The sequence below is a fragment of the Oryzias latipes genome, chromosome 11 (assembly GCF_002234675.1).
Source record: "Oryzias latipes chromosome 11, ASM223467v1".
Lineage (NCBI taxonomy): Eukaryota > Metazoa > Chordata > Actinopteri > Beloniformes > Adrianichthyidae > Oryzias > Oryzias latipes.
This window is the reverse complement of record NC_019869.2, coordinates 10,367,102-10,389,139: the sequence shown is the minus strand read 5'-3', so window position 1 is coordinate 10,389,139 and position 22,038 is coordinate 10,367,102. Positions and strand designations below refer to the sequence as shown.

At 41.2% G+C, this 22,038-nt stretch overlaps 2 protein-coding genes across 5 annotated transcripts in view; one reads left to right on the top strand and one right to left on the bottom strand.

Annotated features, from left to right (window-relative positions):
* The window catches only part of sgce (sarcoglycan epsilon), a 16,890-nt gene extending 8,544 nt beyond the window's left edge, over positions 1-8,346 (top strand). For 2 of the 4 annotated variants that reach the window (XM_011480829.3, XM_004073827.4), the window contains 9 exons: positions 1,165-1,237; positions 3,966-4,164; positions 4,272-4,434; positions 4,515-4,729; positions 5,070-5,096; positions 5,466-5,654; positions 5,887-5,930; positions 7,595-7,632; positions 7,710-8,346. In XM_011480829.3, the coding sequence (XP_011479131.1) occupies positions 1,165-1,237; positions 3,966-4,164; positions 4,272-4,434; positions 4,515-4,729; positions 5,070-5,096; positions 5,466-5,654; positions 5,887-5,930; positions 7,595-7,632; positions 7,710-7,760 (999 nt within the window). In that variant the 3' untranslated portion in view covers positions 7,761-8,346. The remainder of the gene's footprint in view (positions 1-1,164; positions 1,238-3,965; positions 4,165-4,271; positions 4,435-4,514; positions 4,730-5,069; positions 5,097-5,465; positions 5,655-5,886; positions 5,931-7,594; positions 7,633-7,709) is intronic. The other 2 variants (XM_011480830.3, XM_011480831.3) reach the window with 2 other exon arrangements.
* casd1 (CAS1 domain containing 1) lies at positions 8,050-22,038 on the bottom strand. The gene is made up of 19 exons (XM_011480833.3): positions 21,938-22,038; positions 21,626-21,863; positions 20,066-20,162; positions 19,543-19,663; positions 19,046-19,090; positions 18,891-18,953; positions 18,761-18,805; positions 18,530-18,653; positions 14,080-14,294; positions 13,552-13,971; positions 13,294-13,383; positions 13,092-13,211; positions 12,837-12,993; positions 12,679-12,758; positions 11,529-11,630; positions 11,317-11,457; positions 11,092-11,169; positions 10,214-10,306; positions 8,050-10,064 (listed from the first exon to the last, which is right to left on the bottom strand). The coding sequence occupies exons 2-19, from the start codon at positions 21,852-21,854 to the stop codon at positions 9,795-9,797; spliced, it is 2,490 nt and encodes an 829-aa protein (XP_011479135.1). The 5' UTR covers positions 21,855-21,863; positions 21,938-22,038; the 3' UTR covers positions 8,050-9,794.

Sequence of the window (22,038 nt, the reverse complement as noted above, 5' to 3'; positions counted from 1 at the left end):
GTAGATCAAAGCTCACTGGACTGGCAAATATAGACCACAAGCGTTGGATTTAAATTTGAACTAAAAAATTTGTTTTTAAATAATTATACAGTTTTTCTCTATCAGAACAGTGGATTTAAAATACCATATTTTTGGGGTATGAGTTGTTTTTGTAGGGGTGTAACTTATTAATGGTAAATGACGTATACTTGCATAACACTTTGCTACCTTCATCCAAGGCACAAGGCGCTTTACAGTCCCAGTCCCATGCACACATACATTCACACACCGATGGCGACTCTTCTGACGAACACTGGCGCCAACCTATAACCACCAGAGGCAAGGTGGGGTTCAGTATCTTGCTTTAGAACACTTTGGCGAATGGGTGGGCAAAGCGGTAATTAAGCCTTTGATCTTTAGATCAGAGGTCGACCGCCCTACCTCTGCGTCACGGCCGCCCGATTTACACTCAGGTGCGACTCATTTGTGCTTTAAAAAGAAATAGCAGCAACTGCTAGAGGGCACTAAATATATACATGGAAATGTATTTGCTACTGCAGAACAAGTCTGTCTTTCGCCGGGGTTCCGTTTTTCCAAAGTGACACAGGATGAAGAATTCAATGAACTGAGTGATTTATTGAGTTTAGTTGACTTGTTAGCATGTTCTGTATGATTAACTGAATAGTGTTTATATGTTGCACTAATATATTAGATTCCTTTTATGTTTCATGAAGCTAAATAGAAATCAATGTGCTCGGGTAGTGAAGCGTGCAGGCATTCTGCCTGGAATTGTTATCTATTTAGTTATTATGATTTGCCTTTCAAGATGAAATGTCTGTTTTTGTGTTCAATAAAAGGTAGAAAAGTGTCCAAATTGGTTAAAAACCAGGGGACTAGACACTTCTACACTGTGGTATTGTTATGGGTTATAGCCATAGTGTAGGAAAAAGTATCTGTGACAAAGATGCGTGAATTTATTGGGCCTGGCCAGATTTGTTTGTTTGGAGTTAAAAAGTTGTTTTCTTGTTTACATTTCTTACCAAATGTCTTTATGTGTCCACCGTGGCTCTTTATGGTTCCTCAGCCAAGTACAGACGCTCTGTCTTGCATCTAGCTCTGTTCACAGCATGTTTCCATATAAGCTCCACTGATCTGAGCTTAAACTTTCCCCCTTGTGTGTTACAGATTACGGCTTATAACAGGCGCACGTTCGAGACCGCACGGCACAACTTGGTCATAAACATCATGGCAACAGAAGGTAAGAGATGTTGGCACGACAGATTCCAGCCATCCGAGATCAGTTTTCCTGAGTAAAACGTCAAGGAACATATAATACTTAAAAGGTTTAACCAGCATTTCTTAAGGGAAAAGTTAGCCATGATTATTTATTAAGAAACGCAAATTATTAATTCATTAAAAACCCAGAGGATTATTTATATTATTGAGTTTTTGACTGAAAAGATGACACAGGAAGGACTTCATTTCAATTTCAGCTGATCTAATCATATAATTTTCACGATCTACTGGAGTTCCTCAGAATTTCTTTGTTTTTAGAAAAAAGGGAAATTCCATTTCACAACTTCTGCAAACACACGATTGGAGTAGGAATAAAGAGACAGAAAGCTTCAGAGAAAAGTGGAAAACTGGATGATGGCTGAACAAGACTTATTTCCTTATGAACCACTCACATACATATCCTCTCACTTGCAGATATACTCACTGTAACGTACACATAAATACACTCACTGTTATGCATACATTCTCACTTATAGATAAAATAAGTATATATGTATGTAAGAGAAAGTATTTATGAAAGCATGTCTCGTAATTCAAAATAAAAGTCAGTGCCAGAAATGCTTTTTCATTTTTACAGTAAAGCTGCGTTCATTGACTCAAAAATAAAATGAAAAATCAATCCAGCAAACTGCTTTTTCTTTTTCTACTTCAACACCGCTCAGTCTGTCCCTTAATTAAAATGATAAAGAAAATGGTATTTGACATTTCATTTTCAAAAAGTTCTCTGGTAAATGTGTAGCATAATTCATTTAGAAATGTCTACTTTGACAATTAAAATGGATTAATAGAAATGCGTTTTCATTTTCACAATGTAACTGCATCAAATACCTCAAAAATCAAATGACAAATCAATCTTCCAAAATACTTTTTCACTTTCTTCTTCAACACTGCTACGTAATTTAAGCGATAATGTAAAGAAGGGATTGCAAAAATCCAACACTGGTGGTTGGGAAGGATATAACACTCTGAGTTCAGAACTGTGAACTATGTCCAAATTGCTTCACTACTCCCTAACCCCTTATCTAGACTATCTAGTGGATTCGGATCTAATTCAGACACACACACTACTTTTTTTAAAAAACTCTTAATATGTCGTCACCCATTTTCCAAAGTAAAAAACTCATAAACATCAACATTTTACAAAGTCTAATCATGATTCCATTGTGTTCTGATAATGACAACTTGATTAACTTCTAAAAATACATTTAAAAAGCGCGCTTCAGGCCGTCTGTCTGCGCGCGCGCACACACGCACACTTTTAACCGAACAGGATTTGTAAAAATATATTTAATAATTAAGTTGCACATTACACAAAAGAGGAATGCATGAAAAGATGAGGCTGGAGGAGGGACATGAATCTCTTTAATAATATCAAAATGCGTGTGTTTTTTTTCCTGCGGGACGGGAGACGACACAAAATCAATGCATCTCTATGACTGTGCGGGAATAAATTCTATGAGTTTTGCGGGTGCGGGCGGGGGTGGACATACATATTGCGGGTGCGGGCGGGAGTGTAACGCATACGTTGCGGGAGCGGGCGGGATTGGTCAGAAATTCAGCGGGCGCGGGGGGGAGTGGGATGAAGAAAATAGTCCCGCGCAGGGCTCTAGCCCAAAGGTCTGTTCCACTGTAGCTCACATTTTCTCAGTTTGAGGCGAAAAGCCAGAAGTTGCAATGTTTCCATTCAAATATCTTCAGATGTGTGGAGGCGGAGACACTTGCAGATGTTTTATTTAGCGCCACGTCTCTCCTTCAGCTCCTTGAGCTCTTGATGTGTTTGCACAGATTATGTAACAGCATCATGATTCTGTGGGAGTTGTTGTGTCAGCGTGCTGTCTCATTGTTGGTTTCTCTGTGTTGGATGAATGCATCTGCTCTCACATTGTTTCCCAACATATTCAAATAAAGAACAATGTGAAAGGAGGACAAATGTGTTACGTTAGAAAAAAACGCGTTACAAACAAAATTAAGCTCATTTGACAAAAAATTGAATCCACAGGCAGTTGACTGGACTCTAAAAGTTGTCACTCGTCATCTTGAAGCAGAGAGATGCAAATCATTCTGTTGTGTTCGCACTTGAAGGATTTGGGCTTTTATTTTAGCACTGTTAGTTTATGTTTTATACATTTTTAGCCTTTTGTGTCAATGGTAAAAAAATGTGTTTCTGAAATCCAACATTTTTCTGGTTCATGCATTTCTATTGAAAGTTTCACTCCGATCATCTTTTGATCTATTGTTAAAGCGTTCCCTGTGTCTTTTTATTAGGATTATGCCCTGTTTAGCCAAACGGACATAGTTCCTGCAGAGCAGCAGGAGTTCATCAGAAATTCGCTTCTCAGTTGTGGGCGGGACTGTTGACGCAGAGCAACCCCGCCCCCCTTCCCCTTTTGTCTTGCTTTTTGTCAAACACGCTTTATTCAAACAACAATTTGAATCATTTCAACTCAGAAATGCAATTTTAATCTCAATTATCTCCATTGTGAGAGAAATGCCACAAGAACAGACTAGAACTAATCACTAGTTTGGCTAACTGTGAAGCCATGTGGTCCAGAACAACTACCTAACACCAAACAGCAGAAACACCAGCAAAATACGAGATCAAACTTGTTCTTCTAGTCATTTTAATCCGTTTTCTTCATGGTTTATTTGGATGTTTCTGTTCAGCACGTCAACCGTTTCTTGTTTTCCAGAGTTCCCGCTGCCTTACCAAGCTGAGTTCTACATCAAGAACATGAACGTGGAGGAGATGCTGGTCAGCGAGGTGCTTGGCGACTTCCTGGGCGCAGTGAAGAACGTATGGCAGCCTGAGCGGCTCAACGCCATCAACATCACTTCAGCCCTGGACCGTGGCGGCCGCGTGCCCCTTCCCATCAACAACTTGAAGGAAGGGTAAGCATCTGAACCCATCTTCTAGTACCTCAAAGGTCTTTTCCCTCCAAAGTGAAGACGTGAGGCTTCTCTGTTGTCTGCTCTTCATCGTCACCTTCTTTGTCCAGCGTTTACGTGATGGTTGGCGCCGATGTTCCCTTCTCGTCGTGCCTGAGGGAGGTGGAAAGCCCACATAACCAGCTGCGCTGCAGTCAGGAGATGGAACCCGCCATCAGCTGCGATAAGAAATTCAGAGCTCAGTTTCACATCGACTGGTGTAAAATCTCCCTGGTGAGGACGCGCAGAAAGACTGTCGCATTCAGTTTGTTTTATTTTACTTACTAAATCCTCCTTTACTCGTTTTTTTTAAGGTTGACATCAACAAAGTAGTCCCAGTTTACATTACCCGCCCTGACCCCGGTACAGGGATCCTGCCTGACTTTGGGGAGTACAACCCGCCATCCGAGTCCCTGAAAAGCAGGGACTACTTTTCTGACTTCCTTGTCACCATGGCGATTCCCTCAGCTGTGGCTTTAGTCCTCTTCTTTATCCTTGGCCACATTATGTGCTGCAGGCGGGAAGGGGTGTAAGTTTTGCTTGGATATATCTTTTTCTGCTTTTATTGCAGCTGTTAGTGAAGTAGGCGAGGATTTAAAACGACAGAGAAGGGCCCTTTCTTTTAGAAGCAGCTAAAATCCCCAAATGTCCATCCGAACTGCAGCTTCTCATTATCATGAAGGATGAGAACCATTTCTAAGCAGTTCCATGTTTTATGTTGTCATGACATCCATTCATCGTTTACAGGCTGGGAGAACACGCCCCCTTCTCCACTCACCTTTACGCGACAACCCATTCACCTGTGTGTGTACATGTTGCTTTTTGTATTAATATTAGTATTTAATTCATCCATTTTGTTTTGTTTCTAGGGAAAAAAGAAACATGCAAACATCAGAGTAAGTGTTTTACCTCTCCTGTGTTTGGTTTTGGCTGCTCCCTCCCCCCTCTCGTTTGATTTTTGGTCACTTTTTGTCGTCATAGATGGCTGTTTCATACCCGTTCATGATCATATTTCTGCCATTACATCCAGTCATCCAGTGGGCTGCTCAAAAATCAGCAACTAGCTGTAGAATAATAATAGGAAAAAAGACCTTAAGCCAGACAAATGAAAGAAAACCCTAGGACAGATCAGGTTACATGTCAGATTTGTCTTGCATGCACAATCTGAGTGCAGATCTCCTCAGATAATCGAACTTGTAAAGCTTTGAGGAAGGTGGGGAAATGAAAAAAAAAACAAACAAAAACCAACCTTCTCCATCCTTCAGCATCCAGTTGGTTCATCACAGTGCCATCCAGAAGTCCACAAAGGAGCTGCGGAGCATGTCCAAGAACCGTGAGATCTCCTGGCCTCTCTCCACCCTGCCCGTCTTCAACCCAGTCAGCGGCGAGGTGGTGCCACCCATCCACCCGGACAACTACGAGACCACCAGCATGCCCTTGATGCAGACGCAGTCGTGAGTGAAGGGCTTCGGAGGGATCGACCATTCATGGTCCCAATCGTAACCACGTGTTCATTCATTTTGAACTGAAAAGGAAGTAAAGAGTAAAAAAAAAAACTGCCAGCATTTCAGCTGCAGCTCCTGATTTCAGCTCAGTGGTTTCAGGTCGCCAACGGAAGAAGTTAGTGCCATGAAAACATATTTTAACCAGTTTACCATAATCCTCTTTTTTAATTTTTGGTTTCAGGAACTTGCAAAACCAGATAACCATACCACAGCCACGACCATCAGGTAAGGCTTCAGTTTAATCACGATGAACCAAGAACCGTCTTGAAAGCATGATGATTTGGACGCTGTGACTGCTGCATGTTTGTCTTTCTGTTCTTGTCCTCTTTAACCTGTCAAGCATGTGTGCAGGTTGACTTTTTGTTCTGTCCAAACAACAATCAAACACTTTTTCTAGACCACTTCATCACAGCCACTGCTGGACCAAAGGGCTTCCTAATGGAGACCTTTTAAAATACAGAAAGGAAAAAGTACAAATCAAATCTCAACACATGCGTCTAAAATGTGCAACAGTACTGTAACATAAAAGCCATTTTTTTAAGTTTTAAATCTAAAATCAGAAAATTGTTAGTAATTATTGTAGTAGTTCAGGTTGTTATTATCAATTACATTACTGCATATAAGGAAGCAAGACAGTAAATATTGTTGGTGCTTTGTTCCGCACTGTAAAATCTATAGAGAAGGATAAATATATCAAACATATTAAAAACATGGAAATGGCAAATGAGGGACACTGGGACTTCAAGGAACAGAGAAAAAAGTAGATTTATAACTTTTTTAGACAAATAGATCCATTCATTCACTTTAATTAATTACTTAACAGTAGAATCAAAAATGAATAGAAGCCAAGAGAATCCAAAATGTATGTAAATTAGAACAGAGTTGCTATTCCTCAATTGCACTTGTCCTGTGGGACATTCAGACCATCTTTTCTTAAAAACAACTTTGTACATTTGGATGTTAAATGTCAAGAGGATAATGAAAGAGGCTGAGAGAAATTGTGAAGTTAAAAAGCTGTCATAAAAATAAAAAACTAGTGAACTAAAAGCAAATAACGTCCTTGACATTTTGCTGTTGCAATCAAAACGATTCAACCTCTTTAGCAAACTTGATTCATTTTAAAAGCTATTAAACTTCCATGTAATTAAAATAAAGACAGCTAGATTAGGCACACATGTTGCTCTCTACATGTTTATGTATTTGGGGTCTCTTATGTGCGTGTGAGGTTTTGTTGCGTGTTAGAAATACTGCTAAAAGTCAAGGGTTCTGTTTTAAACCCCCATGGTGGTAATACCACAGCCCCAATTTAAACAGGGTAGGCCTAATAAGGGGTATTTTCTGTGTCTTTAATGTGTTTAATCGAAGTTTTTAACATAATAGCAAGAAAATGTTCAATAGATTTAACAGTAAAAATAGGGAAATCAATCAAAGATTGTTTGCAAGTCCTTCTTTGTAAGACTTGCAGGCTTTTCACATTCAGCCTCCTTTTGATCAATAAAAACATTAGACTGAAGGATGATCCAGAGTTTCCTCAATAACCCTTGTGCTATCCTAGGCACTTTAACGTTGGGAGTTGGGTCATCTTGACCCACTAGACAGTCCTCTGAACCTTTTTTCTTCAATGATTTGTGATCTTCACTGGTGTCCATGGATTACATGAAATCTTTCCACCTTTGTCATGGTAAGGAGAACACGTCAATGTAAGGGGGGGTCATCTAAGATAGCACAGGGGTTAAAGAAAGAAGGTGAGGCACTCGGTGCTTCTTCTTCCACACCAGTTAGCAACATTCCTGCACAAACGCCGACATGAGACGTGGCTCCCCCCAGCAACCGTGTCTGTCAGCTGCATGACGCTCTAACCGACTGCTTTCTGTTCACTGCTAACCAAGGAGATAACTATGTCATGTCCACCTTTCGGCGGCTGGAGGTAGGTCTGCAAATGCATTTTTATATCATTATTTTTCCAGACTGATTGAAGCCCTTTTTTATTGAAATTTCTTTTAGGTAAATGGTATTCCTGAGGAGAGGAAGGTGGCTGAAGCACTAAATCTATGACCAAAAAGCTGACTGTCAGAGTGGCTTTCCCACGTTCCCAGTGTCTGCATGTCTCACCAGGAAGTTTTTATGATCTAGAAATACGTTTCAAGTCTTAAAAGGGATCCAGAAGAATTAGACATTTTCAGAAGACATCTATACTTGTAAAATGATTTGATTTATATGTTCATTTCTGCAAAACAAACACATCAGAATAAAAAGCGAGTTTTGTGGTGTTAATGTTGCAAACAAAATAAAAGCTTTTTAAAAAAAATCTACTTTTTTTGTCGTAAATCAAGCAAAGAAATCACATTTTCAGATTCTGTTTTACTTGAGGTACAATAGAATAAAGGCATTTATAAATATGGGTACATTTCACACTGTAAGACATCACCAAAAAATTATTTTACAAGTTTAGTTTTTCCAACACTTATAAATACCCGTCACTTTTAGATGATTAGATCATTTAAGACCCGAGACAACGGCCTGTAAGATGTTCACCAAAAAGCAGGCCAGGAACCAGAAAGAAGTCCTTGTTTGTACCGACAGGATGGGATTCACAACTCGCAGGTTTTAATGTTTCAGTCTGTAACTCAAAAAAAAAAAATAAAAAATACCTGCGGATCCAGTAACAAAACCTTTTTTTTTTTTGCTTTTATAAAAACAAAGTCACATCAAAATCATTTGGTACCTCTATTTGTTTTTTCTTTACAACCCAGGGACAAAAATAACACACAGCTCTGATTTATCACCACTTTTCTTTTCTTTTTTCTGCACAAATGAACCAAATCTCCAATAAAAAATGTGTCAAAGTGCTTTAAGTATTTACAACTTTAGAATCAAAGTGGAGGGAGAAAATAATAAAAGTGCTCTTTGTTTAAACATACACAGGTGAAGAAACGCAGGCAACAAAATAATGTTTTATAGATCAAACCAACAGTAATGTGTCTTCCTAGCTCAGTCAGTGCATTAGCAGGTTTTTTTATTTAATGTCACTGTGGCCCTGATGTGTCCAAACGTGGATGAGTGGAAACTCAAGACGCTTCTTCTACATGAAAGGGGCGTCACGTATGTTTAGAAAAATTCCTCCTGGATCAACCGCTCAGTCTCAAGTTATGATTGTTGGAAGGCGAAACCGCTGCTTCTATAGTGGTGTTTTTGGAGCCAGTGCTGAGGCGGGGTTTTCATTTAAACTTAAAAAAATAAAAATACTGTACAACACAAACCTGTAACTAAATCGTACCAATAAGCATACATCGAGGAAACTCAGCCACTATGGCGACAGTCGGCTAAAACGCTCAACCATGTCTGTGGCAAGGATGGGTACAAAATTACCTTTTTGCGGTACTTTTTTCACAAACAGCAGTCGTAGGCGCAAAGTACAAAAAACCCCCTCCCCTATAAAATATATGTTTAATTTAAATCATTAAATACTGTACATGCCACACAAGCTACAGCAGATGACCACATTCTTTCTGTGAGGCTTACCTTTTTAAAAAGGACGCACCACTTGCAGCCATTGCACTTTGCTATTTGTTTTGAAGTCATTGGTTCGTATTTCACACAATAGTACTGATGAGAAGACAGCAGATTCAGGCAGCTGCTGAAAAAGAACAGATGTCTGAATATGCTGGTTATGGCGTTTAGCTGCTGCGAAGTGGACGGAGAGAAATCCTCGCCAGACAGGAGTCAACAGGAATGCCACGTGACTGAAGTCAGAAAAAAACAACAACAACAACAAAAAAGCCTTGGTCCGGGCTGACAGAAATGTCTTGAAACAAGACGGCCTCTTCCTCCAGAAGTAGTCATGTAAACAGTTCAGAGTATTTTTGTTTTCCTTTCATCGTCTCTTGTAGATTTCCCTCCTTTTTTTTAAGGCTTTTCCTAAATTCTTTTTCAATTTCAGTGTTTTTGTATCACCAAAGTCCCCAAAAAAATCTTCAAACAGAATCAGAGAACTTATGAGAGAATATCAATCCCCTAAACCTCAGAGCAGAGTCCGGCCTGCATCTGTACCTCACGTTCAGTCCGGGCGGGATGATGGCGAGGTGTTGATCAGGCTCCAGGTGTGAGCTGGTTCCCTCTGGTCAGCAGCAATGCAGTCAGACTGAGGAGACCTAGGAACCCCAGCCTCCTAAGCAGGGCCATGCCGTCTTTAGGGATGACCACCTGGGCCAGGTCGTTGGTGATGAGGGACACCTCATGAGCTACACAGACAAAGATGAAGGTGCTGACTATGATGTTGAGTGAAGGGTTTCCTGGGATGAGAACCAAAACCCCCTTAGTGTCAGCTGCCAGCCAGATGTGATATTGGCAGATAAAAAGCTGGAAACAAGAAAAAAAATGAAGTTAGAACTGGAATTAATATTTTGACTTTCCCTTGAATGTCACTCTTCACATCTGTAGTTTTGCACATTTGCTTGTTTTAGGTTTTTCTTATTTTTTAGTGTTTTCATCAGTTCAGTCGGTTTTACCTCTAAGGAGATCTTTCCAAACCAAGCAAAGAAGGAGCTGTACACAGAGCGGGCGTAGCCGGGAATGTTCCTGATGAGAATGAAGGCCAATATCTGCCAACACAAAAGACAGAACAATGTTTCTTAAAGGACTACTCCAATGAAAATGTGTTTTTGGCATTTTAACACGCATTTTTCTGGTGCTGGAGGACAGAAATTAAGGAAAATTAAGCCTAAGATTGTATATCTGATGAAAAAAAAATTGGATTTGTGACGTAGACAAAAAGCTGGGCGGAGCTTCCTGCTCCGCTGAATTCTGATGAATCCACTTGAACACGAATAGATCCGTCTTTGATTTCCTCATCTGAGCTGGAACCTGGATCAAAACCTTACGGCCGGATAGCTCCAATGGTGCTCAGCCGGTAAAGTTAGGTTGGCAGTGTGAGGGGCTGTAAGCTACCGAGAATGTGTAAACAGAGAGCTCTCAGTAACTGCAAAGGGTTGAATTGATAGCGCCAACAACTCAAAGGTGAATTTCTAACGAACTCCTGCCGCTTTGCAGAAATTAGGTCCTAGAAAACGACATAGGTTTTTTCATTTGACCTAAAAGCAGCATAATCCTAATGACAAAAACCACTGAGAACACTTTTAAAATAGATCAAAAGATGATCGGAGTGGGGTGAGATCTGCATCATTCAACTCTGTTGCCTATTTCTTTTATTATAAAATATAAGAGTTGTTTGCTCCAGAAGGTTTTCTCTAAATGTGACCAAAAAAACTGAAGAAAACTGACAGTCAAATGAGATGTAAAGATGTAAAGAACAGAGAACGTTTTGCAGGATGCTAAACATGGAAAGACGGATGATGCTCAGACTCATCAGGACAGAATAAAATTGTACCTGGACTACAGAAATGTAAGGATGCATCTCATTGCACTCAGTTTTGGTCTTGCAGTTGCTCGCCCATATTGAGTAGGTCTAGAATGATGATGACAAGAAAAATGAAGTTAACATTTTCAATTAAAACACTGAAAGGTTGTAGACATAGCAGAATTTTCCATAATCTTGCAACACATATTTACAGATGTCTAAAATGTTCTGAGAAACATAATCTGGATATCTTACAACGAAGGAGAAAATGGAGAGGGAGAGGAGCAGGTTGGAGATCTTGGGAGGGAGGAGCGGCTCTCCTTTGCTCTCTGACAGAACCTGACACTTCTGCAGCAGCAGGTAGATGAAGGCAAACAGCATGCCGTGAATCACTGCCTGAAGAGCAAACATGTCCAGTTAAAACACCAGAAACCAGAGCAGGGCGTTAGCTGTGGGGTGAGACCTACAAATCTGTCCAGTTTCCATCGGAACCACCACTCGTGGACACTCCCATCCAGCTCAAAGAGCTTGGAGACCGGCCACACGGAGAAAACGCTCTCAAAAAATTCCTGCAGTCAAGGAAGAAGACAGAGTTAAGAAATGTAAAAGAAAATGGAAGCATTTAACCATTTATATCCCATTTGATTTCTGAGGCCCCTAGCTCATGAGCCCCTAGATCAAAACGTCCCTTAAAAAGCCATTGTTGATAACTTTATCCATGTTTTCTGCCCTGTAGTTCATCATCCTTCCACTAGGGGTAGTAGAAGGACTTTTCCTGCTCATTTCAAAATGGCTGCTTATATGACATTTCCAAGTCCTTTTTGCTGGCAAAAATTTAGCTAACTTTCACGTCTTTATGGTGAGAATAAATCATACTTATTAGTCGTTCTTTTTAAATGTCTACTTTTTGTGTTGAAAGAATACAACAGAGTTTTAAGGCCACCATATAAGAAAAAATGTTTTTGTAAATGTAACTTTATTTTTTTTAATAAAATTACAACTTTTTTTTTCAGAGCATGACTTTTTTTCTTTGAAATTTAGGATTTTAAATCACAAATTTACAATGTACTTCTTGTAAATTGTCTGAATTTATTTTCCTAATTGTATTGACATTTTTTCATATTTTGCAATATTATTATAGTAAAAATTTGACACAATTTATAACTTTTTTCCATCATTTTTTGACGTTATACACAGGAGTCTAAATGAACTGTATGTGTGTGTGTGTGTGTGTATATATATATGGAAATATATATATATATATATGAAAAATGGTGGGCCTAATACTCAATCTCAAAACCAAGGCATTTTTTCCCCCTGAACACTCGTGTCAATATTTTTGCATCTTAAACTAACATTGTTTTGAGCAACAACTTACCAAAACCCTCACTGTATCATAATTGATGTTATCGATATCTCATAAAAATGATACTGCTATTTCTTTGTGGATTTTGTCAAAAGGGTTAAACATCTTCTTTCCAAAAATTTGAATCGTCTGTCAATTCTTTGATGGAGTGGGCTTTACAGGGTTAATTTTGCCTTCCAAAATACAAGCCATTTAAAAGTCAATAATATAGTTGCTTTGTTACTGATTTATTACAGTTTCAAATCACCCACCTGTGAGAAAGAAAAAAGACAGATAAAGACCAGGAGACCGAGCAGCTTGGCCAGAACTGCGAGGTGCCACATCCTGTTACCTGTGCAGAGAGAGTTGCTCTGTTCAGTCCATCAGAAAGAACTGTGAAGCACCGAATCATTTGCCGTTCGAAACCTACTGTTGGCTTTCTTTTGAAGGATCTGAGGCCACACTGCCATTGTGCCGTAGATGATGACGAACCAGAAGGTCACCAGGGGAACAAAGTAATAGAACTGATACGGCCTGTCCATCACAACACACAGCACCAACACCAGGAAGTTCAGACGGAACAACACCTGTGAAGGTACAAGACAATTCCACCGTTCAACGACCACCTGAAGAGGAAGTGGCGCTCTGAAGCAAAACACTCAAACACAACTGGCTGTAAACTTACTTGGCACACTCTGTTGAGCCCAAAGTCTCCTTTCAGCCAGAAGAAGGAAAAATGTCCATAACCTGTCTGAAACAGGTAAGCTGCCACCAGCACCCGCACATGCATGTACACTGGAATGAACTGACAGACGGACGCACGATTGGTCAGCTTCTCAGATGCTTGCAGTAGGAAAGACAGTGTGGAGGCAAGTTTCCAGACTCACAGCGCTGGCTCCAGATATGTGATAGATGAGGATGACCAGCTGCATCCAGCCCTTCCACTCATCCGTCTGCTCTCTGTTCAGCAGTTTGGTCTGTGAGGACATTTAAAGATCATTGAGGTCTTTCTAGTCACTAGGTGTGTTTACATACAAAGACATTTTGCACATTTCTGCTTGTGTTTGCAGTTGCAGCAACATGCATGCACATAAACTATGACAAAAAAAGAAAAGAAACAAGGTCTTTGTTCTGGTCCAACTTACCTCCTTACTGTTCTCGCTGTAGAATATTCCCAGCACAAAGATGTAGAAGAGAGGAATGAAGAAAGCTGAATGTGTGTAGAACTTGTGTTCTTTCATGAACACATCTGCTCGGTCACAGAGGTAAAAGTAGCCCATGATGATTCCCATCCTGCAGAGGGCCTGAAAGGGCGCCTTCTGCCCCAGAGGGACGGCGGCGCTTGCTGGCTTCTTCTCCTCCAGGCTCTCCACATCGGTGGGAACGGGCCGGCGATGGCGGTTGTTGCCGAGGACGTGGAGGACAGCAAAGACCACAGCTGAGCCCAGGAAGAAGCAGGCTGTGAGTTTTTGGAGGAGATTCAGCGGCGGTAATGTCTGGCAGCAGGAGCCGTCAATGGGTCTCAGCAGCTTGTTGCACGCAGAGTTCATGAGCAGCATGGCTCCCTGAGGGGAGACGGACAACGTGAGATCCACCCAACAGTACAGACTCAACATGTAATACAATTTTCTCCCAATCGCCCTTCTCATAACCTGAGATGAAATCCGTCTTACCACTTTCCTGGTGCTTTCAGGCAAGTGCAAGCCATCCTCTGATTGGGTGATGGTTTCTAACGCAGCCTGCCGGGAGGCTGCCACCAGCTTGACTCCAGATCTACCATCATGTTTGCTGCCATTGAGCACGCTCACTGCCACATCATTGTAAAGCTCCAGCTGTTGATTGGTGATCATCTTCCTGTTCTCACTCAACGCCTCCTCGTTGACTGGATCTGCAGGATTGACAAACGTGAAGAACGCAGACAAAACAAGGTTTGGTTGAAAAGGTGAGCATTTTTCTGAGACACTGTGTCGTCCGAAAAAATACTCAAGATTCAAATAAAACCTGATAAACCGGTTGACACTGAGCTGTTTGGTCTAGGGTTGGGCGATGTCCCTTAAATTGGCCGTTGACGATGTTTGCTGTCAACCATCGGGATGGACGATGACATCGTCGGGGGGGGGGGGTATTTTTACATTTTTCGTTCTTATATAACTGCTATTCGTTTTTTTGCTTTCTTCATTTTATTTCCCAACTAATGACTAATCCGCGATGATCCAGTATAAACTGAGGGAAGTGACTTTAACAAAAAAGTAACAAACAAAATAGAAAAGAAGTAGTCCGCTCCCGCACTTCACTAGTGAAGTGGACCGGCGGAGCGCGGACTTACAGCTTTGCGTTTGAGGGGAAGGGGGGGGGGGGTGCTTTGTTACATGAGCGCTATGTGTGGGAGATTTAAGACTGCGATCCGTCCCGCAGCTCTAGGGGTACAAGCAACCGAACTCAGAACCGGGTCTAAAAGTGTGTGTCTGAGCACAGCTCGGATCGTCAGCAGACACACAGCGGTGTGAGCTTCAAAGCAGAAATGTCGCTCAGTCCTTAGAAAACATTCAAACAATCACGCGGATTTGTGTTTCCAGTCGTGTCCCGACTAAATAAAGGCTGATGTTATTCTTACATGTTTACGTGCAGCCAGCATGCAGCACCACCCAAAGCTATTGTTGTTAGCCCGTGTTAGCATACTGCTAATCCTGGCTCCGTTCAGAAAAAGCACTGACCACACGGATTAAAATTCAAATGATGAGCGAACAGGTGTTTCATAATAACCGTAACATTATTAAAAGCACGTTTAGAAGATCATCTCGTATTTTACCGAGCTGACATGTCAATGTATATAGCCGCTCGGCGCTGTTTAACATTGTTTTGTATTGAATTGTTACATTCAATAAAGTTTGAAAAAAAAAGCCGCTAGGCGGAATTTATATCCTTCCGGTTTTCAAACCCTACTGCGCATGTGCGAATGATTTATTCCGACGGAAAGTGTGACCTTAGTGAAAGTTTTTATATTCTGAAAACATTTTTCTGGGACCATGTACACGATTGGATTCTAATCCGACCATTGATCCCATCAAGATATTTTGTACATGTAACCGCGGCTTATGGTGTCGACACGCAACGTGGCGGGGGCGTGGCATCACGATGGTGGTCTCTCCATCGGGATGTCAGTCACCCATCACGATGGACGATGATATCGTCCATCGGCACAACCCTAGTTTGGTCCATGTCAGGATTGGCAGTGGTGTAAAAGCTCACCTGAATTGAGGTGCAAGCAAACAACTGAACTTTGATGTGCCTACCCTGCTGTGCTTCACATGGACTCCCTTCAGCAGACAAAAACACCATCGTGAACCAAAGCCAGTGTGAAGCGTGAGTGCTGTACATTTTAATCAAGAGGTACAAAAACAGCCTTCATTTTAAACTCCAGTATAGGCTTAAATAGATAGGTGTTGGGAATGATCTCCGCAAAGAAAATGGTGTGGTAAGGGAGCAAGAGAGCATTTTCCTGCATTTCCTGAAAGATCCACTCTGATGAAAACCATGGGTTTTGGTGTTTTCTTAACATGTTTTTGTGACACTTTTTGACGATGGAGGACATAAATTCATCAAATTAAGCTTAAAACTGCACGTCTGAGTATTTCTGTACTCAAATTGTTGGAAATCAGAGCAGATGGAAAAATTGCTGCTTGAAAAAGAGATTATTTTTGACAGAAAATACGCTGGGCGGGTCCAGGGCTCCAGACTAACTTTTTTCACTAGGAGCACAGTGGCCCCTAACTGAAAAATTTAGGGGCGCAACCAGAAAATTTAGGGGCGCATACCGTAAATCAACATGCTAACCAAATCTACTAATTTCCACTGTATTACTAATAAATACTTTAATAATAGATGCAGAAATTACAATGTGCTGTTTTTAAATTCAGTGTCACATTTTATTCTGCACTTTTGAAGATGCAACAAGGAAGTAAACTGACAGCACCATCGCTGTCATGACAGTACAAATAAGTAAAGAAAACTGATGGAAATTTATCTTTGTGACACCAAATAGGTGCAGCCAAGATGCACAATAAGCGTGTTTGAGATCACCCAGGTGAACTCAACGCTGCGCAGATCACCTGGTGTGTGACGTATATTTTTGTTTTTGCTCCAACATCAACTGTCAATCATCACAAAAATATCGCGAGAAAGGGATGGGAGCAAGGGGCAAACCTACCCGGACACAGCTGGAAACAAGAGACTACAAAACAATGCATTATGGGACATGTGTCCTGATGGTTTTTGTAGTCGAGTGATTAATTAAAATAATTTCAAATACCAATTCATTAAAAAAGGCTACATACATCACAAAACATTAAAATAATCATAAAATATATAATAACACAGATCATACTAAGGGGGAGAATAATATTAAAACTAAATTGAATGTTAAGGACAACTCCAACTGTTCTCCTTCAGTCTTGCTGCAGATTCGCTTTCATCTCACAGCCCCCCCCCCCCCCCCGCCTGGTCTCCCCAACGATCCAGGCGAGCCGCCGGTTCCTCTCAAACACGTCTATCGTTGCATTTTCCCCACGTATTTTCAGTGTGTCTAAAACTAATGTTTTTGCCCGCACGTGTTTAAAGTACAAGCCCCGTTAGCTGTTACGCATGTAGGTGTGGGACATTTATTCTCCTCAGCTGACCCGACTCCCGCGGGACGGGAGCGGTGTGCTGCCGTAACCCGTTTGATGCGCCGCCGTAACCAAAACCTAAACCTTCCTCCGGGTCTGTGCGGCCCAGAGAAAAGTTCAGCACGGACTGCATGTATTTAGAAAATTACGAGCGAATAAATACGTTTCTAAACGAAAGTAAGGAACTTCTTAATGTGGCCCGGGGAGGGAGGGGGCTGTCAGGTTTCCTGCTTTCAAACCCTGTCATTGTCACGCCCCCAAGAGTCATATACCCCACTGTGATTGGTTGGTCAGCTCCGTGCACGACGATGAAAAAGTGTCATTCATACAAACTGGCGGGCTGCAGTAACATTAAACCTTCATATTAAGGCGGGGACCGCAAAATATCATCTTGGGGGCCGCAAATAGCCTGCGGCCGCGAGTTTGAGACCCCTGCTGTACACTCTGGCACTGGTACACTAGCTGCAGGTCGGAAGAACGAATCAATAGTTCGCTTACCCATAGCTCAGACTCACATATCAGGTTGTGATATTTGTCTCCGTTTCCTTCCCACAGATGTTTACGCGCACTCGATTATCTCTAGGCCCCGCCCCCTACACGCATTTTAGCCACTCACAGTGGCTTTCCCTATTCTTCTCACACGCAGTGGCCGCCTCACACACAGGCATCACGCGAGTGTACGTGCTCGCGTTTCATGAGTATGTGCGCGAGTGTGTCTGCCTGCGTCCGTGTGGCTTGCGTCTCATTAATTATTTCATCGATCATTGACATGCCCCTTCCACGTTTGATGTATAAAAAATACGGAGGGTGGGGGATGCAAATTTACTGGTCGCACATGTGCGACTGGATGTAAAATTCAGTCGCACACTCTCAAATTTTGGTCGCAAAATGGGACCAATTGCTCGCAGTCTGGAGCCCTGGGCGGGTCACAAGCTCCCTGCTCCGCTCCATTCTGATGCATCCACTTTTAGACAAATAGATCCATGAACGTCTTTGTTTTCCTCGTTTGAGCTGACACCTTGTTCAAAACTGTGCGGCTGGATAGCTAAGATATTGCTCGCCATTTTGGTTGCATCAGTAGGTAGGGGTTGTGAGGGGCTTTGAGCTAGCAGGAGAGAGCGTGTAAAAGACCTCTCGGCAAAAGGGAGGAGGGTGGGACTGCTCCACACCAACGATCTCATCCAGGACTATTTTCCAGAAACGATGTCCTAGAAAACAACACTTTTTAAAATTTAGTCTAAAAATGGCATAATAATAATGAAAAGACCACAGGGGAACGCTTTTACAATAGATGAAAAGAAGATCGGCGTGAGACTTTAAAAATTTCAGGTGTCTTTGTCTGCTCTCAAAGGCAAACCCCTCAGACAAATTTAAGAAGATTTAAACTGGTCAAATGTTCTCGTCACTTGGCAAAATGCTTAAATGATATCTTTAACATGGACATAGCAGGTGCCATCACCTTGCAGAATCCAGTAGACTTCGCCATGCTCAGCCAGCCTCTCCAGATGCACAGCAATGGCTGTCAGATTGACTTTATACTGCTGCAAGGTCTCACTGCTGCCACCATGCAGCTTGATGGACCACTGTTGGAAACGGATAAACAGGCAAGATTAGGACTGACGCAATCTAGCAAACACCTTGCACTTGTCCAGCACCAAAATGAGCTGACACCGCAGAGCAAACGGCTTACGGTAGCAGCTCCCAGGATGACCACGTCTGGCTTTGCTGAACCTTCCTGCAACACACAGGAGAAGATTTCCCTGTTGTTTAGGCTTACTACATACAAGATGCTTTCACAGCAAATATGACTCTAGACTCACCTGTATCCAGGAAACCAAGCGTTCCTTCATTGAGTTATTTGCCTCTGGATACCACAGAAAGTCCTAGACAAAAAAGGTTTTGTTTCAACTCCACCAGAGTATATATTTTGTAGAGAAAGACATGGAATGGAACGGTAAAGTCAGAGATAACTCACCACTTTAACCGATGACTTCGCCTCCTCAAAGGAAATGTCTTCGTGCTTCCAAAATGACAAGTAAAAACAGAGAAAAGCAGTTAGAGATGAGAAAGACGTTCCTCTGATGCCCCCTGTCAGTTCAAATCTGCTACACATCACCAGATTTTAGTATTCAGATTAGAATGACAGGTTTTCAGTGTACTGAACCAGTAAAACACAGCCATGGAGAGGACAATAAGAAAACCCGCCTCAACAGAAAAAAAATTACAAATAATATCATTTGTCTAGAGTGATTTGGAAACGGCTCATAAAACATCCATTAAACCTGAACAGAGTCCTTAAAATCTAAATTTTTTGTTTTCAAATCACATCTGATGTATGTAGAGCTGCCTTTTCGTTTTTTGTAGGTTGAAGCTTTGAAGGGGATTTTGTTAAACCAGGTTGGAAAATATATAAACAGATGTACAAAAATGAAAGATAGGTTGACAGTCAAAAAAAAAAAAAAACATTTCTACCTTGTTTCCATCTTCTCTTCTATCCGGTTCAATCACTTTGACAAAGGAGTAAAACAGCTGTCTTATCCGTGAGTCACCGACAAAGGCCACCCGTTTCTCTGCAAGGCATGTTTTGGCTTCACTGAAAATCAAAAGAACAAGTCTTCAATTAATGAAGAACAACAGATTATAATGCCTGTCTACTTAAGGTAAAAAAAGTGATTACATCAATTTATAGATTTTCTATTATGTACTCAGGTGTAACTGACCAATACAAGTGAGATCTATTATGTTGGAAAAGGTTTAAAAACTTATTTAAACAGGAAAATCAAGTTTAATCTTTCATAAGCTCAAAAATATTTTACACAACGTCTACTGAGTTTTGAATCAAGTTTCCATTTTGTTCTCAAAATATACAAATGATAACTCCACTAGTGATGGGAATACAGATGTAAAATATGGTTTCTTAAGCTAAACTAAACTAGAGTAAACCTTGACTATCTATCAAGTAACATGACCCTGAACATGAAGCAGTGTGACTCACGTGCTTTTGTATTTGTGCATCATACAGCCATAAGGCTGCCATACATTCTCTCCCAAGTACCGTCCTGTGGACAGCAGCCATTCACATGAGTCTCCGCCTGGAGGGAGACACACAGAGGCAAACTGTAGGTCCAAACAAAAGACTCTGACTCACGTTTCCGTGCAAAACGACAAAAACCCTTCCTCCAGTCGACCAATGCCAAAGACTTCTTCAATGCACAGTACTGACTGAGACCAAAACTAAAACCATCAGCGGTTTAGCTAAAGCTTAACGGTTGGCTTTTTATGTGTCCATCATGAAAGGAGCCATCTGCAACTGGCTGGCGTTTGTGCAGGCTGGTAGCAACTGGGCTGTCAGAAGCTCCCCTTACCAAACAAAGAAGATCCTCTGTGTATATCTATGCCTCTCATGCTTATCACATTCTTTGTTGGTTGCTGATGATGTTGCTACTTTTAGGTGGAGCATTCAACTGTTGTCCACAAAATAATTCAACAGTATTTATGCACTTTAAGGGAGAAAAACAACATAAAAAACACACAGAAATCTAAACATTTGAGCCCAAAATCCAAATATATATATATATATATATATATATATATATATATATATATATATATATATATATATATATATATATATATATATATATATATATGTATTGAGAGATTAGCCTTTTGGCATCAAAAGATATTTTAGTCCCTTGCTAAAACAAATGCTGTTATTCATCTTTCAGCGGTCAACTTTCACTGATTGGCACATGTGGTTTGGCAGAGATGTTTCCGCCAGATGCTCTTCCTGTATTGTATCCGGGTCCGGGCTGGGGACCGGCACAGGGACACCCAGACTTGTGGCTACATAGAGTTAATGGTCTTGTCAAAGGAGCCACACTGGATTCAGCTCTTCACGTCTTGATAAAACAATCTTTTCTCAGTTAATCAGACTATTCAAATTATACATTTCTTAAAATTGCTTATTAAACACTTTCTGAATCAAAGAGTTATATAATATATAATAAAACTATATTATTCTCTGATTTGGGCACATTATCCTATTTCAAGTCTAATAATTTTCTGGATGCACACAGCTGCTAACTTTGCCTAGCAACACAAGGCAAAACAACAAGCCACGAGAGCGATTATGATTACGCAACACTAAAGCAAAAGTTTATTGTATCTTATAATCAATAATATGTATGACAGACATCATTGCTGGAGGTTCAGTTTAACCAGACATCTGCCACAGAGTAATAAAGCATTTATTGTGCTAGCATGTAAACACAGCTATTATTAGCAGGGTTAGCTTGGTTCCGCTAGCCATACGTGCCGAGCCAGACATGGCTGTCTGCATTCCCCCTGCTTAGTTTACCTGGCTGTTATTGATATACAACTTTAACCCCAGACTATAACATTTCTGTGCATTGCATTTTAGGAGTGGTCAAGTACAAAAACAATAAAGTCAGGAGGAGCCTACAAAAAAATAAAAATAAAACACGGCGTGCTAGCAACCTTTAGCTTGTGTAGCAACGTCAACCCTCAGCTGACATAACGGAAGAACACTCACCGTCATAATGCCGCAAAGCTCCGTGAAACACCAGCAGCAAAATAACGAGCACAAACGATATCAGTTTGGCATTTTTTATGGTGAAATGTTGGTTTATTTCGCGTTTGCCCAGGCTATAGGCCAGGATCGCCATCTTTGCTGCTCCATGACAACAGGCAGTTGTGTGGTCCGGCTGCGGCGCGCCTTCTGTCTGCTGCGCTTCGAGCGACGCCTCCTCTGGAGCCCCCATCGCCCCAAACTTGCAGGAGGGTGGAGGGATACATCAATACATAATAATGGAAATTTAACTGACTGCACGCCTGAATTACTCACCCTTAAAACTTAGTTTTAAAAGCATTCAAAAAGTATCTCGGTTTTGAGAGCGCCGGTTTCTTCATAAACCCAAGGTTGTTCAGTAATTATGATGCCGCAAC

What these genes read in the sequence shown, in the direction of transcription:
- casd1 (XM_011480833.3), bottom strand. Translation starts at nt 21,854, where the DNA reads ATGGGGGCTCCAGAGGAGGCGTCGCTCGAAGCGCAGCAGACAGAAGGC. An exon ending in GATGGAAACTGGACAGATTT is followed by an intron (nt 11,458 to 11,528) that starts GTAGGTCTCACC and finishes TTTGCTCTTCAG; the next exon opens with GCAGTGATTCACGGCATGCT. An exon ending in TTGGAAAGATCTCCTTAGAG is followed by an intron (nt 10,065 to 10,213) that starts GTAAAACCGACT and finishes TCTTGTTTCCAG; the next exon opens with CTTTTTATCTGCCAATATCA.